The sequence below is a fragment of the Trichosurus vulpecula genome, chromosome 1 (assembly GCF_011100635.1).
Source record: "Trichosurus vulpecula isolate mTriVul1 chromosome 1, mTriVul1.pri, whole genome shotgun sequence".
NCBI classification, from domain to species: Eukaryota; Metazoa; Chordata; class Mammalia; order Diprotodontia; family Phalangeridae; genus Trichosurus; species Trichosurus vulpecula.
The window spans coordinates 241,466,351-241,485,703 of record NC_050573.1 but is presented as its reverse complement, the minus strand read 5'-3'; the positions used below and the strand labels follow the sequence as shown (position 1 = coordinate 241,485,703).

Here is a 19,353-nt window from a genome sequence, read left to right as displayed (position 1 = left end):
ATGATCAAAAAAAGAGCCTAGACATCATCATTCAAGAAATTATCAAGGAGAACTGCCCTGATATTCTAGAACCAGAGGGTAAAAATAGAAATTGAAAGAATCTACCAATTGCCTCTTGAAAAAGATCCCAAAAACAAAACTCCTAGAAATATTGTCACCAAATTCCAGAGTTCCCAGGTCAAGCAGAAAATACTGCAAGCAGCCAGAAAGAAATAATTTGAGTATTGTGGAAACACAATCAGGATAATACAAGATCTAGCAGCTTCTACATTAAGAGATCAAAGGGCTTGGAATATGACATTCCAGAGGTCCAAGGAGCTAGGATTAAAACCAAGACTCACCTACCCAGCAAAACTGAGTACAATGCTCCAAGGCAAAATAAGGATTTTCAATAAAATAGAGGACTTTTAAGCTTTCTCAATGAAAAGACCAGAGCTGAATAGAAAATCTGACTTTCAAATACAAGAATCAAGAGTAGCATGAAAAGGTAAACAAGAAAGAGAAATCATAAGGGACTTACTAAAGTTGAACTGTTTTGTTTACATTCCTACATGGAAAGATGATGTTTGTAATTCATGAGACCTTTCTCAGCATTAGGGTAGTTGAAGGGAATATACATATATATAGACAGAGGGCAAGGGTAAGTTGAATATAAAGGGATGATATCTAAAAAAAATAAAATAAAATCAAGGGATGAGAGAGAAATATATTGAGAGAGGGAGAAAGGGAGAGATAGAATGGGGTAAATTATCTCACATAAAAGTGGCAAGAAAAAGCTGTTCTGTTGGAAGGGAAGAGGGGCAGGTGAGGTGGAATGAGTGAATCTTGCTCTCATCAGATTTGACGAGGAGGGAATAACATACACACTCAACTGGGTATCTTACCCCACAGGAAAGTAGGGAGAAGGGGATAAGAAATAGGAGATGATAGAAGGAAGGACAGATCAGGGGAGGAGGTAATCAAAAGCAAACACTTTTGAAAAGGGGCAGGGTCAAGGGAGAAAACTGAATAAAGAGGGATAGGATGGAGCGAACGAGAGTTAGTCTTTCACAACATGATTATTGTGGAAGTGTTTTGCATAATGATACATGTGTGGCCTATGTTGAATTGCGTGCCTTCTTAGGGAGGGTGGGTGGGGAGGGAAGAGTGGAGAGAATTTGGAACTCAAAGTTCTAAAAGCGGATGCTCAAAAAAAAAAGTTGTTTTTTCCATGCAACTGGGAAATAAGATATACAGGCAATGGGGTATAGAAATCTATCTTGCCCTACAAGAAAGTAAGGGGAAAGGGGATGGGGGGAGGGGAGTCAGGTGACAGAAGGGAAGGCTGACTGGGGAACAGGACAATCAAAATATATGCCATCTTGGAGTGGGGGGGAGGGTAGAAATGGGGAGAAAATTTGCAACTCAAAATCTTGTGGAAATCAATGTTGAAAACTAAAAATAATGAATAATAAAATATTTTTTAAAAAAAGAATGCCACTTTAAAAAAGAAAAATACTACCTTCCCAAATCATGATGGAAATTGTGATTTTAAACTTGGCAAATTACAGTAGATTCATTTAAACTGAATCTACCCTGGTTTTAGACTACTTGAGATGAGTACCCAAAAAGCAGTATCACACAGAATTCTTTCAGTTGATAAAATTGCCCTTGTACTACTTCTCCCCCTAAGCTGCTACTACTTTCCTTTTAAATGTGGTCTTCCAACTAATCTGTAGGTATCCATTTAAATACAAGTCATCTGAAAGGCTCTATCACTTGAAAGAGGGATTAAACTTTTTCTGAATCAAAAGAGCAAAACAAGGAGGAACTAACATAAGTTGCAAAGAAGCAAACTTAAGCTAGATATAAGAAAAACTTTAACAATTAAATCTATTCAAACGTAGTATGCACAACCTCAGGAGACACCCCCACCCCACCCCCCACCAAACAAGTAGGCAGGATGACTACTTGGTGTGTTCTAGTACCAATTCTTTTCAGGGATGAGTTAACAGCTTAACTTACTTCCAATTCTGTGATTTATTCAAAACACATACACAAGCATTGCAACTAAAGTCCATCAAAAAAATTCACCACCTACTCATTAAGCCTCCAGGTGATAAGCCTCTCCACACTTATGCTGGATCTCAAAGAGAAAATGTGATCTGTAACCATGCTGATGATCAACACCTTCCCAGCATGGTAGAACTTTCTGGTTTATTCTCTGTTGTCAGAGCTTTTAAAAACTAAAAGTCTCCATACCAGGATGAAGCAACAGAAAATGATTTTGAATTTTTTTTTTTTTGACAAGAGCTCCTTTTTATTGTTATACTTTCTAGTGGTTTTAACTAGAATGTGTTTTATTTTGTCAAACAATGCTTCTAAATCTATTGCTATACAAATGATTTTTGTTGTTTTTACTATTGACACAGTCAATTATGCTTATAGTTTTCCTAATATTGAACCAGCCCTACATTCCTGGCAAAAACTCAACCTGGTCATAGTGTATGATCTTTGTGATATACCGCTGTAGTATCCTTGCCAGTATTTTATTTTAAAATTTTTGCATCGATATTCATTAGGGAAATTGGTCTACGGTTTTCTCACTCTGTTTTTGCTCTCTGATTTAGGTATAAAAATCATATTTGTGTTGTAAAAGGAATTTGATAGGACTCCTTTATCTATTTTTCAGTTTACATGGTATTGGAATTAATTGTTCCTTAAATGTTTGGCACAATTTATTTGTAAATCCATCTGCTCTTGGGAATTTTTCTTAGTGAACTCATTTATGGCTTGTTCAATTTCTTTTTTCCTAAGATAGGGTTATTTAAATATTCTATTCCCTCTTCTATTAATCTGGGCAATTTAAATTTTTGCAAATATCCACCCATTTCATTTAGATTGCCAGTTTTATTGGAATAAAGTTGGGAAAAAATAACTACTAATAGTTGCTTTAATTTCATTATCTTCCTTGTGTATTCATTCTTTTCATTTTTGTTACTGGTAATTAGGGTTTTTTTAAACCATAGCTTATCTATTTTATTGGTTTTTTCATAAAATCAGCTCCTAATTTTATTTATTAATTCAATGTTTGTTTTTCAAAACTTTCCACTTTATCAATCTCTCCTCTGATTTTCAGATTTTCTATTTCAGTATTTAATTGGGGATTCTTGATTTGTTGTTTTTCTTGTTTCTTTTAGTGGTATACCAAGAAAGGTTTTTATATTTTTAAATAAAGTTTTATTGTATTTTAAAATACAAAAACCATTCAGGCAAGTAGCAGATCAACCTTCTAGAGCAGGGCTGTCCAATAGACAATATATTTGAAACAATAGACAATATATTTTGATTTGCCATTTTAGTGAGAGCTCTGGGCTTCTTTACTAAAGCATTTATGTAAATTTCTATGCTTATAGGCACTGTGGGCTGCATACACCCGGGGCCAAATTTTGGACAGCCCTGTTCTAGAGTATAAGAGCCTCCCAAGAGAGGACAGAACCAAGTACGGTAACTGCAGTGGGAAATCCTGGGCTTTCCTAGGGGACAACATGACAACAATGCGTTCCAGAAAGGTCGAGATGGGTAGTGAGAAGCAAAGTCACCTTGCCTAACGATTTTGTTTAGGGTTGCATACAATGCTTTTTTGTAAAGATTTTTCCTTCTAGAAAAAAAGTTATCACTGTTTTAGGACCTTTATCATCTATTTTACTCTCTAATGTCCTATCATAGCATGGTAGTGATCCAGGGTTCTCCAAAGTTAATTTGGTGGAGGACAAATTCTGGCCAATCTTCTCAAGCAAGAAAAGTCTTTGAGTATGGGTGTGATAACAAAAAGTTATATTTACTGCCTGAGATCAACCCTGCTAATATTTGGAGAGGCTCATTACCAAAAAGATGGCCATTAAGGGATATTTTTTCATCCAAAGCAACTTATAATGACTTTAATCTCAAGTACAGAAAGGTAAAAATCTCTACTGGTGAAAAGGATAACCCTAACCAATAAAATAAAAGATCCCTTAAGAGGTGAAGTAACAAAATATTCTGGAAGAAATATTCAAAGATTTTTCAAAGGCAAGATATTTTCAAAAAGACTCCTTTACCTTCCCTCTTCTTCCATTTCCACCATCTTGATCTTCCCATTGCCAATCTACTCCTCGAACCACTCTGGCACCTGCAAAGATTCCTCTGGCTGTAATTTTCTTTGATTTCCGACGAGATTCTAAAAGTACCCTAAAGATGAAAATACATGTTGATATGCTTGATTCAGTGAGAAGAAATCTAATTAGTTCTTAAAAACAGCATCGACAAGTCATTTAAAATTTAAGAGATGTTAAAGATAAGGACTTACCACATAAGATCTCAAAATTTCCCCTCACTGGATTTCTTTTTTTGCCAACACAGAATAAGGAGGGTTAGCATAACAGCATCTTTTATCCCCAAGAAGTACTCTGTAATTCCAGACTGAATTCCATATCCAAAACAACTCAAAAATTAAAACTATAGCCAGGCAGCTAGGTGGCACAGTGAACAGAATGCTATCTCAAGGTTGTTCTTATTTACATTTCTCTAATCAATAATGATTTAGAGCATTTTTTCATATAACTATAAATTGTTTTGACTTCTTCATTGGAAAACTGCCTGTTTGTATAACATTTATCAATTGAGGAATGACTTGTATTCTTGTAGATTCGACAAAGTTCTTCATATAATTCAGATATGAAACCTTTATCTGAGAAACTGTATATAAAAATCCTTCCCCCGATTTTCTGCTTTCCTTCTGATCTTGGCTACACTGGTTTTTTCTCTTATTTGATTTTTGAAGTCCTTTTTAAGTTCTTCCAAGAAATCTTTTTGGGCTTGTGACCATTTGACATTTCTCTTTGAAAAAAGAATAGCTTTTTTTACTTCACTATCAACCTCTGAATATGAATCCAGGTTTTCTCTATCCCTATAGTAGCTATCTAATGGTCAGGCTCTTTTTTCCATTGCTTACTCATTTTTATTTTGTTTTATTTTCGTATTATTGTAATCAGGTTCTAGTCTCGAGGTGTGAGTAACAGTGCCCCAGGTTTCAGATCCTTCTATTATTTTCTGAACTCTATGTGTGTATTCGGGGGTGGGTAACAACCTCAGGCACTCCTCTCTACTCCTATGACACAGCTAGGGCCCCTAACCACGATGTCCTGGAAATTTTCTTGCTCCCTGTGGTCCCTCCAGCAGCTCTCCCCTCTGCCTTGGAACTAAAACCAGGGGACTCCACTCTCCTGCAAGTGTGTACAGTCAGCAAGGTCCCTGTCCCTCTGCTACTGTACTCACTGAGTGTATGCTGGCTCCTTCCTGCCTGAAGCCCAAGATGATGTCTGGTAGCACAGCTCTGCCTGGCATTTGGAGACAGCAAAGGGTCTTTCAATCTTCTCCTACTCAGCTATCAGACCCCAAACTGACCTGGTAAGGTGAAAGTTCCTGAAGCCCAGGATGCTTCCAGACCCAGCTGCCCCCAGGGCTTGCTGCCAGTTGATACAGCAGAGTCTACCTGAAGGTATTTGCACTTCACTAGGGCCAAACCTCCTCCCTTGGAGATGAGAGTCTTTCTTGAAGTCCTCTTAGGAGGACAACTACTTTACCCTGACTTTTTTGTTTATTTTTGCCACTTTACATTCACTTTAAGATGACGTTCTATCTTGTTTGTGGAGGAAATCTGGAGAATCTAGAATATTCTATTCTACTCTGCCATCTTAAATGGATCTCCCTAGGTAACATTAAGCCAAATCTAATAAGAAGAAATATGACATGGAAAATGTAGTCATATATTTGGGTTAAAAATTGAAATTCACAAGTACAAAATGGGACTGCCATGGCTAGACAGACATACTTCAGCACAAGATCTAAGAGATATAAGGATCAGCAAATCCAGCAGAAGTAAACAATGTGACAAGACAGCCAAAAGCTAATACAAATTTAGGTTTGATTAAAAAAGATTGCAGCGTTTGAGACTATAGAGAGATAACAAAAAATGTCCTAATACCTTTCTTTGTTTTGTTGAGATGTTTTTCAGTCATGTCCAATTCTTCATGACCCCATTTGGATTTTCTTGGCAAAATACTGGAGTAGTTTGCCATTTTCTTTTCCAGCTCATTTTATAGATAAGGAACTAAGGCAAACCGGGCTAAGTGACTTATCCAAGGTCACACAGCTATTACGTGTCTGAGGTCACATTTGAATTCAGGAAGATGAGTCTTCCTGATTCCAAGCCTGATGCTCTCTATCCACTGTGCACCTAACTAGCTTCCTTCCTGATAATTAGAGGTGTCCAAATGTGGAATGGCCTGTTTTGGTAAAAACAGATTCTCTCTCACTAATTATTAGCAAAGGTTAAATGATCATTTGTCAGTATGTTTAAAAATGGATTCTCATTTCAGGTACCATTTGGACCTAACATGACCTCTGAGGTCCCCTTTAACTTTTGAGATTCAAGGATTTTCTCTCTCCTACTTCTGTCAAACCTTGTCCAAAATTATACTAGAAACTGTTATTAACAGTAAGATAAGAGTTCATGACTTCCCTAATTTCATTTTTAAGACTGAATGCATTTTCAATATACAAGGAACTTATGTATGTAAAATTAAGATTTACTTCCTACCTTTCACTTCCTGGTGTGGTAATTCTGTAAAAACGATGCCTTAAGTGATGTTTGTCTCCATGATAACAGACTGTGCACAAATCATAATTTGTACACTCAGCACACTTCCATCGGATACCAATGATTGGCTGTTGGCGACAAGTATCACACATGGTTCCATCATGCTTGATGCCTATTTTAAAAAAGACACACACATTTTTCGTGTTTTATATGTTTTGATTACTTGACAAAAGCTACTGAAAATAAGTAAAACAAAAAATATTTAAAGAATTTGTAACACATTATATGGGGAAATAAGAATACCTAGTCTCCTTAAAGCAAAGATAAAAGGTTAATAGACTTCCCTTATTTTAATTAACATAAACTATAACGTTATTTTCCTTCTCAACTCACTGATTAAAAGAAAATGCTATTGTTCATCACCTTTTTCCTCATATACACAAAATTAACCTTATGTGGCAGTTTTATTTAGAGGAATAAGGAAGACAAAAAAATACTTCAACAAAAACCACAATTTTCAGTATTTCAACATTTGAATACTTGAAACCTATCTTGTAATTTCAACTGGTGTTCAACTATGATAAGTGACAAACCAAAGCACAGAGGATTTTATCTTTATACCACTACAGACACCAAGATGCATAGTGTTTTTCCCAAGTCTGTTTCTTCCAAAGAACAGGGGAAAAAAAATTGTAGTACATCCAAGTGGCAGTGAGAGAAAGAAAAATTACTTTCAAAATAATTATAGAATGAATAAAATACTTAGGAGTTTACCCGCCAAGACACACGCACACACATTATATGACTACAACTACAAAACACTTTACAGGAGAAAAAAAAGGAGCCAAGTAAAAGGAGAAATGTTAATTTTATTAAATTTCAAACAGAAACATATCCCTGAAGCCACATACTGACTTAGAAAACCACAAATTACCAATATCTATGTTGCACTGTATTTATATTTAGTTAAAAATTTCCTAATTACATTTTAATCTGGTTAAACCCATGCCTACAATATACCAGTATGACATCTCTGATCAAAACAATTTCGTACTGATGAAAAAAAAAATGAGAGGGTCAATCAGTGGAACAGATTAGGTAAACAACATACAGAAGAAAATGAACACAGTAACAATAGTCAAAGATCCCAGTTTCTGGGTTGACCAACTCAGTATTTGACAAAAACTACTGTGAAAACTGGAAAGATGTCTGGTAGAAGAAAGCAGTCACAGAGCAACATTTTGCATGATAGACCAAATTTAACTCCAAATGGATACATGACGTACATATATATAGTGACATCACAAACAAGTCTGAGGAGCAAGGAAGAAATCACCTTTCAGATCTGTAAGGGAAAAGTTTATGACCAAACAAGAGATAGAAAGGATCACAGAAGATAAAAATGGACAATTTTTATTCCATAAAATTAAAAAAGCTTTCTCACAAACAAAACCAATGAAATTAAAATTAGAAGGGAAGTTGTTAACTAGGGAAAAAAATCTTAGCAGCAAATTTCTCTGATAAGAATTCAACAGAAAAATGGCCAAATGATATTAATAGGCAGTTTTGAAATGAAGAAATCCAAGCTATCAATAACCATATTAAAAAAATCCAAATCATTACTAATTAAAGTTGACAAAGTTGGCAAAAAGGGAAAACGACAAATGCTGGAGAGGCTTGGGGAAAGAGGTGTAATGTATTGTTGGTAGACCTATGAATCGATTGAGCCAATCTAAAAAGCAATTTTAACTTGCCCCACCTGTCCCCTACCCAATCACTAAACTGTGCATAATGCCCTTCGATCCAATGATACTATGGAGGCTCATACAGCAAGACAGATCACAGAAAGAAGAAAAGGATCCATGAAAATTGATACACAGACATAGTGAGAAGAACCAGAGAATAACGTATAACATTATAAAGAACAACACCTTGGAAAGGTATGAGAGCTCTCATCAATGCAATGACTAATCATGATTCCAAAGGACTGATGATGAAGCATGATACTCATCATTTTGATGAACTCAAAAATAAGAGTAAGACTTGTGTTTTTTTACATAGCCAAAGTAGGAATTTGTTTTGTTTGATTATGCAATGATTCAAGGGCTTTATTATTTTTTTATGGGGGGAGGAGGGTGACAGGAAGAGGGGAAAGAAAAGAGAAAAGAGGGGAAGGAGAGAGGGAGGTTATTTAAGGCCTCTTTTTTTTTTTTTTAATTCACAAAAGAGAATAGAAAGACCAGAAAGAAAAACTGAGAAGTAGCTTTGAAAGTCACAGGTTAATTTATTATAGTTAAAAAAGAAAAGCAAAATATACATAATAGAGATCTACAGTTTTGTATGTTTAATATAAAAATAAATCTTTTTAAAAGTACAAACATTTGTGCACCTTTTTAATGTTTATAAAGCCCTTTCCTCAGAACAACTCCTTACCCGTACTACCCTAAATAGGCACCACTGCCTCATTCTGGGTCAGTTATAAAAGTATTATACACCAATTTAAAAACATTCACTGCTCCGTGACATTCATCTTACCTCTTATAACAGAAAAAGCACTAGACCTAGACTTGGTGGTAGAAGATAAGCTTTTGATTTCTACCTCTGCCACTCAGTGTGTCACCTTACGAAGAGGTCACCCCTCTGTGCCTCAGTTCTTTTTCAGTTGTTTGTTGTTATTTTTCAGTCCTGTCTGACTCTACATGACCCCATTTGGGGCTTTCTTGGCAAAAATACTGGAATGGTTTGTCATTTCCTCATCTAGCTCATTTCATAGATGAGGAAACTAAGACAAACAGGGTTAAGTGACTTGCCCAGGATCACATAGCTAGTAAAGTGTCTGAGGCCAGATTTGAATTCAGGAAGTCTTCTTGATTCCAAGCCCAGAAAATTACCCCACATCATCACATAACATTACATAAGTTGAAGAACTTTTGTATAGTCCTTCCATTTACAAGTGTAAAGTAGTATTGTTACTATCACACCAAAACTTGGAAGTCTTTAAACTTGGTCTTAATTATATTTAAGTCTCTATCTGTACTGAGCATGAAAACTAAAACTTAAGCAACCTGACAGCAGCTGTGCCATTATAAAGCATCAAAACCTAAACTGACTGTGCCTACTTCTCAGCTTGCCAGTTAACAGGTGAAAAATATAAGTAAAACTCAAAAGTCATTTATTCAAAAACCTTCATCCAAAAGTGTTTTCCACAAATCCCTATTTAAATATTTTGGTCTCCACATTGTTTATTCTTCTGAAAGGATGATAAAATTCATGAACTCATAATAAATGCCCAAACTTCCTTTAAAAACAGCTATTAAAAAAAAACCACAAAGACAACTGGTAAAATCTTCCATAATTCATGGTTTCAAAGTATACTTCAAGAAAGCAATATATATATATACACACACACACACACACACACACCCAATCACTTTCAAACCCAATTTAGTTTCCACAGCTCAAATGCTAACAAAACTACTCAACAGCTGTGAAACTGACTAATGCTGACTATTTGAAAGAGTAAACAAAGCAACCCATTCAGCTACCATAATCAACACTACAGAATATAAAACAAGAATACAATTAATTTGCTCTAAAAGAAAATCTGCCTATTTGATGGCATCATAAAACACATTAGGGAAAGGGCAGTTTAAGGATTTTCACTCTTTTCCCCCTTTATCCCTTATCACACCCATCAATTTCATTCCCATTTACTGTCATTCACTCCCACTCTGATCCTCTGTGACCACACGAGAGAATTGTTCCTTACCAATTTTACATTTCATACTACTTGACTGCATCCCTTCCCTCTGGCCAAGTCTATAAGCTCTCCTCATTTCCAAAGCTTCCTCTAAATGCTATGATCCCTGGAGGATCTTTGTGCTCTTTCTTTTTGTTCAGTTTTATGACCACATCTGCCATCTACTTTTCATTGATAAATGAATCACCTATGACAACAGCTTTTGACTCATTCCATTACTACTCAAATCACCATCTGTCCTGTGTTTTTGATGTTATCCTAAGCTAAACAATAATTTAAAGAATCTATATAATTGGAGGTTTGAGTGAAAATTTTACAACAGATTTAGTAATACATGCTAATGAGATAACAAGGAATAAGTTCATAGAGAGTAACAAAATGAGCCAAACTAATGAGATGGTAACTTTTACAAAGAAAAAAACTTTAGAGTAAAAAGGTAGATCTCAGAGGGTTGGGAAGAAGAGTCAGATTTCTGACTCCATTAACTATAGAACTGTATTAATATTGTTATCTAATCTTTCAGTGATCTCCATGCATGTCACCCTCTCAAGTTATTGATTTAACTTTGACAATTGATCCTAGGTAAAGATTCAAATAGTTAAAAGGCCTTATTTATGGAATCTTTCTTACCTAAGATGTTTCTTTTTTTTAAATTCTGTGTGCACTACTGTGTTTTTAAGAAGGTTTCAACGTTAATTAATTTTTTTAGTAAAGGCAAAGCCTTTGTGACCTGCCAGCTGGTTAATACATTCCACATTCATTAGTCTTGAGACAAAAAATATGGTGAACATCAAGACTTCTCCTTAGCTCAGATCAAACACAGCTGCCAGTTATGTGTTAAAGGAGTTGCGTGCTAACTATTCTGGTTCTCTCAAATCTACACATTTATAAATTGTGTCAAAAATCAAATTCTCCATACAAAAAAGGAGATGTGAGAATTTTTTTAAAAAACATTGCAGGGGGAGAAAAGTAGAGATAAAATAAACATCCTTTTGAGATAATGTTAATACTCCAGACTTTTAAAATAGTTTCAAACTGCCTGTCTTTACAATACTCTGCCTCACCCCTAAATCTCTTCTTCATTTATCCAAGTCACCCTGCTCTCTTATTCCATCACCCTTCTTCTGGCTTCACTTCCTTCACTTTGCAATCTCATTTTTACAGTTAATAAGCTCATCTATGCATTCTTCTCTCTCTTGCACCCTCCCCACCCTGATCCTACACACTTCCCCCTCCCTCCCCAAGGCTGTTTGATATCTCAAACGAGGGTCAAAACAACCACCTGTCTCTCCTTCACTCTCATTCTCCGCTGCTGAATGCTGCTAGAGAAAGCTACATAACCTATGCCCAAGTGTGTCCACTGCAGATGTATTACGCAATTTTTACATAATTTTATGTGGGTTCTCACTAGTATAGGGCAATCTACTTGTTCAATCAAATTGACACTCTTTTACCTTCCTCAGGGCAGCTACCGCAAACATTTCTTTTTCTCTCAAACCATCCTCAACAACTGCCCTCCAACTTCCTTGGCTTCATTCAAGACTACTCAAATTCCATTTTCTGCCAGAGAAGTTTCCGGGTACACCTCCCCCCCCCCCCACACACACACTTTCAGTGCTTTCTCTTTGAGATTATCTTCCATTTACAGTGTATTTAACTTGTATGTACAAAGCTGACTGCATATATTGCATCTCCCAATAGAATGTGAGCTCCTTGTGGGCAGGGACAATGTTTTGGCCACCTATTTGAACTCCCTACTTTGAGTCTCTCCTCTTCAAATCCATCTTCCACAGAGCTGGAAAAAAAAAAACTTTCTAAAACACAGGCCTGATCATGTCACCCCCTGCTCAAGAATCTGTCATGACAATACAAAGACATACTCCTCACAACTTGGTATTTAAAGCTCTTCTAAGTCTGAGGCGCCAACTCTCTAACCTTGTTTCACATTAATATCCTTCATGCATCCTATGTTGAGCTAAACTGCCTTCTCTGGCATTCCCAAATCTGGATTTCATCTCCCACCCATGTAACTCTGAACAAGGCTGTCACGGGACCTGGAATGCACTCCCTTCCCACATTCACCTCTTACAAACCTTAGCTTCTTTAAAAGGTTCAGCTCAGGTGCCACAACTAAGGAAAAGCCCTTTATGATGGACTTCGTTGTTAGTGCCATTTTCCTCCTAAAATTATCCTGTATATACTAAACCAAGTGGTGTACCCTCCCAGTAGGATATAGTCTTTTCCAGGGGCAAGACAATTCATCTTCTGTATCTATAAATCTGAAGACTTGCACATAGTGATGGAGACCAGATCTGTGATTTTATAAGTAAAGGGAAATCTCAGGTGAGGAAACTCTAAAACTCTTAAAGGGTTTCTTAGAACACAATAGGTTAAGTGAAGGCAATGCATGTCAGAGGTGGGATTTGAAGCCAGATCCTCTTGGCTTCAAGGCCAATTCCCTATCCACTGCACCTTGCACATGGTAGATGATCAATAAAAGCTTGCTGAATTGAGTTCTTATTTTAAAATGTGACAATGTTGGCACCTTACAAAAATATAGACATCCTTTATTTTAAACTGAAAACTACTAAAATGAATGACAACTTTCACAGGCTATATTGCCTTGATGGGGTTCTGAATGATTTAACATTTAATTACGAGTATTTTAGAGTTTCATATAAAGTGTCAAAACAAAATTTATCGATTTAAAATTATTTTTATTTGTATGATTATTACTACATCCAAAAGCAACCTGATAATCAATCAACAAGAATTTATTAACTACTTACTGTGTACCAGGCACTGGGTTAAGTGCTAGGGATGCAAAGAAAAAGCAAAAACAAACACTACCCTTGAAAAGCTTGGATTCTAATGGGTGAGATGACATGTACATAAAATATATGAAATACAAAGAGTAGATATAAGATAGCCATGGAGGGAAAAGCACCAGCAGCCAAAGAAACCTGGAAAGGCCACCTGCAAAAGGTGGAATTTGAACTGAGTCGTGAAGGAAGCCAGGGATTCTAGGAGATAGAAGTTAGAAGTGTGTGGGACAAAAATCCCCCAAAATGAAATAACGATCAAAGGTTTCTCAAGGTAAAGACAGAGGTTTTATTTGCAAGTCTCGGGTGAGAATTGGGCATCGCCCACTCCAGAATGGTCTGGGGTGGGGAGACAAGTTTCAGAAGGCAGACAGTCAGTTTATATACCCCTTAAAGGGCCCCCCAAAACCCCCTTACAAAAACAATTCTAAGAAGCCCCCAAAACCCCCTGGACCTCTATCCCATCCGTGGGGGGGGGGGGGGTAGTTGGCCTCATGTTCTTGAAACAAAGAAAGATTCTTAGTCTAACACCTTAACCTCAAACTAACAGACAGCCGTTACAGGCATGCTCACCCTATGTGCATGCAGGATGTGGATATATGTGGCACATGTGCAAGTTTAAGTGGGGGAAGGGGGGGGTTTTAATTCTTCAACTTAAAGATATAGTTCAGGCATTATGGAAGCTAAAATATTAAGTATCCTTTTCCTTAAATGAGAGACTTTCATTCATTCCACTCAGAGGGAAGAACAAGAGTGGAGTGCCAGTACAAAGGCACAAAGAAGGGAGACAGAAGGAGAACAGCGTACCGTGTAGCAGGAACAGTAACTGGGCCATTATGGCTGGGCCATCAAGTGTATGGAGGAAAATGTGTTATTAGGCTGCAAAGATAGGGCCAACTTATGAAGACCTTTATGAGTTAAACAGAGGTTACATTTGATCCTAAAGGTAAGAGATCCCAAAATCTTACATAAACTGATGCAAAGGGAAATGGGCGGAACCAGAAGAATATTTTATACAGTAACCACAATACTGTATGATGATCAACTGTGAATGACCTAAGCTCTTCTCGGCACCATAGTGATTCAAGATAATTCTGAAGGAATTAGGATGAAAAATGCTATCCATCTCCAGAGAAAGAACTGATGAAGTCTGAATGCAAATCAAAGCATACTTTTTCTTTATTTTTCTTGTTTGTTTGGTCTATGTTTTCTTTTATAACATGGCTAACATGTTTTGCAAGACTACATTTGTATAATCTATATCAAATTGGTTGCCTTTTCAATGGGCGGGGTGGGGGGGAAGGAAGGGAAAGTATTTGGAACTCAAAAATTTTGTAAAATATTATATATTTTTTTAAAAACGTAAGAGCTTCCAGAATGGAATCAGGAAGAGAAGGGTTCAAATTCACCAACCTCTTTCATTTACTCCTGTATTTCCACCTCCATCTAAGTCCTACTCCAAGACATGGAAAATTTGCGATCGCATTGCTAGAAGAAACCACACAGATGAAATCATGGATCACTTAAGTATTATGATGACTTCACTTTAGTAATGGTCCTCACCTTCCCCCCCCCCCCCCCCCCCCCGCAAAAAAAAAATTCTCACAGCACTGGCCTCCAGGTCTGGAATAATCATTTATCAAAATGGTTGATAAATTATTTTAGTCAGTCACCACACTATTGGTAAAAGAAAATTTTTTTTGACTCATAGATCTGACTCATTTCTGAAATCACCTAATCCCATTTGCTTTGTAAATAAAGGCCAGAGAGGTTGTGACTTGCCTAAAATCTCCCAGTCAGGCTATATCTAGAACACTACATCTTGACTCCAGGGAAAGCATTCCTTGTGCTACAAGTTACCTGTGTGCACAGCACACACACATGCACACACACACATGTGTACATGTGCATGTGTGTGTATTTTAAACCTTTAGAGACCTACTAGAGCTTTCTATCCCAAGAGGCTTCCTTCCTTCTTTCTCTCTTCCACTGGCACTAGTCTAATCTTAAAAGCTCAAGGCACCCTGACGACTTTCCGTAATTCCCCTGGCAAGATTACTAGTAAACTTTCCTTTAGATGAAGGGAAAACAAAATCAGGTAAAGTTTAAGATAGCAAAGTCAATACTGGCTAAGGATGATCTATTTATTTAACCTTGTCTACAAAGGCAGACTGATCAACCCACCCACTTTGTGAGACTAATCTGTAATTCAGCTACTTCCCTCACCAGTTTTTATACCTGTTAAAAAAAAATACTATACACCAATTACCAGTAGAGATAACAAGGCTCTTGATTAGGGCTGAACATAATGAGGGGAAAAGAAAAAAAGAGAGAGAGAGAGAAATGCCATTTCCTCATAGTATCACTGTCTGTATCTGGAAGGAGACACTCTCAACAAATGTTTTATGCAAAAGCCAAGTGAACTTGGCCAAATACAAATAGGCATAACTATCAATAAATAATCTGAAAAGTGATGTTTATTACTACGGAGAAGGAAAGAGAATAAGCATTTACACAGTACCTACCATATGCCAGGCACTAAGTGCTATGGTAACAATAATAATAATTTATTAAGATAATTTTTAAAATCTATATTCATTAAGATAACATAAACTCTTTAGGCCAAACATCAATCTCATTTCCTTTTAAGTAAATAAAAAGAAATTATTTTAATTTCACAGATCACAGACTTGAAGTTGGATGGGAACTTAGAGGTTATTTAGTCCATCCCTCTTATTTAACAGATAAAGAAACTGAGACTTAGGATAAGTGACTTGCCTAGGATAACAAAGCAAAGAATCAGAAGCAGGATTTGAAGATTTTATATACATACATACATATATGTGTGTGTGTGTGTGTGCATATATACATATATATATATATATATATATATATATATATATATATATATATATATATATATATATATATATATACACGCCTGAAGACTGATGAGTTACCATTTTTTTTAGGATTTCCAAATTGCTGCAAATCAAAAGGATTACTTTCAAACATTAAAAAAAATCTTAACGGCTTATTTCCTTTCCTCTAAAAGAAAGAACTTACTAATCAAAAACAAAAGCAAAGACAAAATAACAAAAACTACCTCCAGAAAATAAGTATTATACGTAATTACCGACATGGATATTTTTTCAGAAGGAAAAATTTAGATTTTATATGGTCAGGGAATGGCAACTAATTCCAATGCCAGCCAAAGCAAAACATTTAGGAAGCAAATCTCTTTTGAAAAATCATAATGTATTGTAAAAACAAATAATTTTAAAGTTTTCTTTGTTTATCACCTTGCATTATTCACATGACAGATAATTCCTAGCTTATCAAGGAGTTGCAGTTTAAAAATATATTAAGTTTGTACTTTGGAACATACAATAACTGTGTGATTAGATTCTCAGACTCAAAGGCTGCTTACTTTAGTCCATAATATGAAATTCAGTTTAATGAGTGGAGAATGAAGAGCAGTTTAGTTTTACTAAGAAATAAAATACTTGGGGGCTGCTAGGTGGAGCAGTGAGTAGAGTACCAGCCCTGCAGTCAGGATGACCTGAGTTCAAATCCTGCCTCAGACAACTTGACACACTTACTAGCCGTGTGACCTTGGGCAAGTCACTTAACCCCAATTGCCCTGCCTTCCTCCCTCCAAAAAAAAAATAGAATACTTGAATATAATTCACAGATAAAATTATATACATAATGACTACAACTATGTAAATAAAGACTAGATCAATAATTAAACTTAAACACGTCGAAATGGAAACTCAAAGAGGCTCCTGAAAGTACAGCCATGCTATTCCTGATTTTCATTTTGAGAGACAAAAATATGGCAGTAAGTCATCAAAGTTCTACTTTCAGGAGAGAGTTGCAAAAATCATTAGCTATTCTCTGACTAAAATAAGATGACATTGATTAAGGAAGAGGTAGGATTTCTGTAATTACTCAACAAGCAAGAAATTGTTTGACAGCTAAGTAAAGCAGGCATTACCAAGCATAAGTAGTTCAGTCAGTGGTAAAATAAGTAGTTTTCAACAAAAGGAATTAACACACACAAGAGGAACACTGTGAGATAAAAGGTTGTCAAATAACACCTAAATAGAATTTCTGAGATAAGCAGATACAGACTTTAAACTTAACTTGCACAGTATATATCTTCTGAAGTGTTACCTCTCGAACCATATACCAAGATAAGGTCAAAATGGATACATGATTTAGAAATAAAGGGTGATATCATAAACAAATATTATGAGAGCATGGACTATGTTATCATCCAGAACATAATACAAATTAAAATAACTCTGAAGTACCACCCCACACGTATCAGACTGGCTAATGTGCCAGAAAAAGAAAATGATAAATGTTGGAGGGGATGTGAGAAAATTGGGACACTAATGTACTGTTAATGGAGTTGTGAACTGATCCAGCCATTCTGGAGAACAACTTGGAACTATGCCCAAAGAGCTATCAAACTGTGCATACCCTTTGACCCAGCAATACAACTACTAAGTCTGTATCTGAAAGAGATTCCCCGCCCCCAACGAAAGGGGAGTGACCTCTATGTACAAAAATGTTTATAGCAGCTCTTTTTGTAGTGGCAATCAGTTGGAAATTAAGGGGATGCCCATCAACTGGAAAATGGCAGAACAAGTTGTGGTATATGATTGTGATGGAATACTGTTGTGCTATAAGAAATGTTGAGCAAGAGGGTTTCAGAAAAGAGTTACATGAACTGATGATGCAAAATGAAGTGAGTAGAACCAGGAGAACATTATAAACAGCAACAGCAATATTGTATAATAATCAACTGTTAATAACTTATACATTCTCAACAATACAATGATCCATTTCTGAAGGACTTATGATAAAAAATGCTGTCCACCTCGAGAGAAAGAAGGGACAGTCTGAATGCAAACTGAAGCATACTTTTTATTTAATTTTCTTTATTTTACTTGGGATTTTGGGGGGAAGAGGTTGGTCTGTGTTTTCTTTCACAACATTGCTAATATGGAAATGTTTCACATGACTGCACGAGTAGTCTATATCTAATTGTTTACCTTCTCAAGAAGGGGGAGACGAGGCAGAGAATTTGGAACTCAAAATTTTAAAAAATAAATATTAGAAATTGTTTTTACAGGTAATTGGAAAAAATAAAATCTAAAAAATTTTTAAATTATAAGAAAATTTTAAAAAAATAAAGAAAAGTGTTATACAGCTTAAGTAAGCAATACAGAGTGATAATGGTAGGGAATGACCAAAAGGAATGGAAACATGAGGAATCATACACACACACACACACACACACACACACACACATCATTTCTACTGCCATATCCCCTGTTTCAGAAATATGCCTGAGACAGTGAATTACATCTTAAGGGAAATCAATTTAAAAAATTTAAATCCAACCAACCTGCTACAAATATTGCTATAAATAATTCATTTGATCCTCACAATAAGCCTGGGAGGTGCTATTATTATCCCTATTTTACAGTTGGGGAAACTGAAGCAAACAGGGGTTAAGTGACTTTCCCAGGGTCGAAAAGCTAGGATATCTGAGGCCAAATTTGAACTCAGGTCTTCCTAACTCCAGTCTCAAAGTGTTCTCCATTGTACATCTATATGTTCAAGAAAGTAGAAAAAGTGAGGTAGAAAAAATAACAAAATAACAAAAAGTCAAAATCAAAATTTAATTCTTGGTAGTCTTCTTAGTTTCCTGGATCATCCTGGAAGAAAAGCAACCTAGAATGCTTGAAATTGAGGGGGAAATTTTTTAAAAACTCCTGATCTCAAAGAAATATGACTGCACTTGCACTGACCCCTCCTTTCTCTTCCCACCATGACAAACCTTAATGGAAGTGCACTTGAGAGTATTAGTGGCATTCCTTTTTCTTTCAGGATCCCTGGCAGGTCATGTACAATAGTCTGGGAACCTGAGGTTAAGATGAAAATTGAGGGAAAAAGAAAAGAGGTCATCACAAAAAAAAAAAAAAAAAAAAAAAATAGGTCATCACAAAGTATGGAAAATCAACACTACTAAAACACATGTCTGAAATGCATAAAAGAAAAAAGAAGAAATTATGATAAAGGGGACAACTTTGAAAGTAACAAATTAAATTTATTATATACTTAAAAAAAGAAGA

The 19,353-nt window shown here is 36.0% G+C and overlaps 1 protein-coding gene across 1 annotated transcript in view; it reads right to left on the bottom strand.

Moving 5' to 3' along the window:
- The window catches only part of MIB1 (mindbomb E3 ubiquitin protein ligase 1), a 152,653-nt gene that overhangs the window by 117,318 nt on the left and 15,982 nt on the right, over positions 1-19,353 (bottom strand). The window contains exons 2-3 of the mRNA XM_036767680.1: positions 6,620-6,791; positions 4,080-4,209 (exon numbers count right to left, since the gene is read on the bottom strand). Of these exons, the coding sequence (XP_036623575.1) occupies positions 4,080-4,209; positions 6,620-6,791 (302 nt within the window). The remainder of the gene's footprint in view (positions 1-4,079; positions 4,210-6,619; positions 6,792-19,353) is intronic.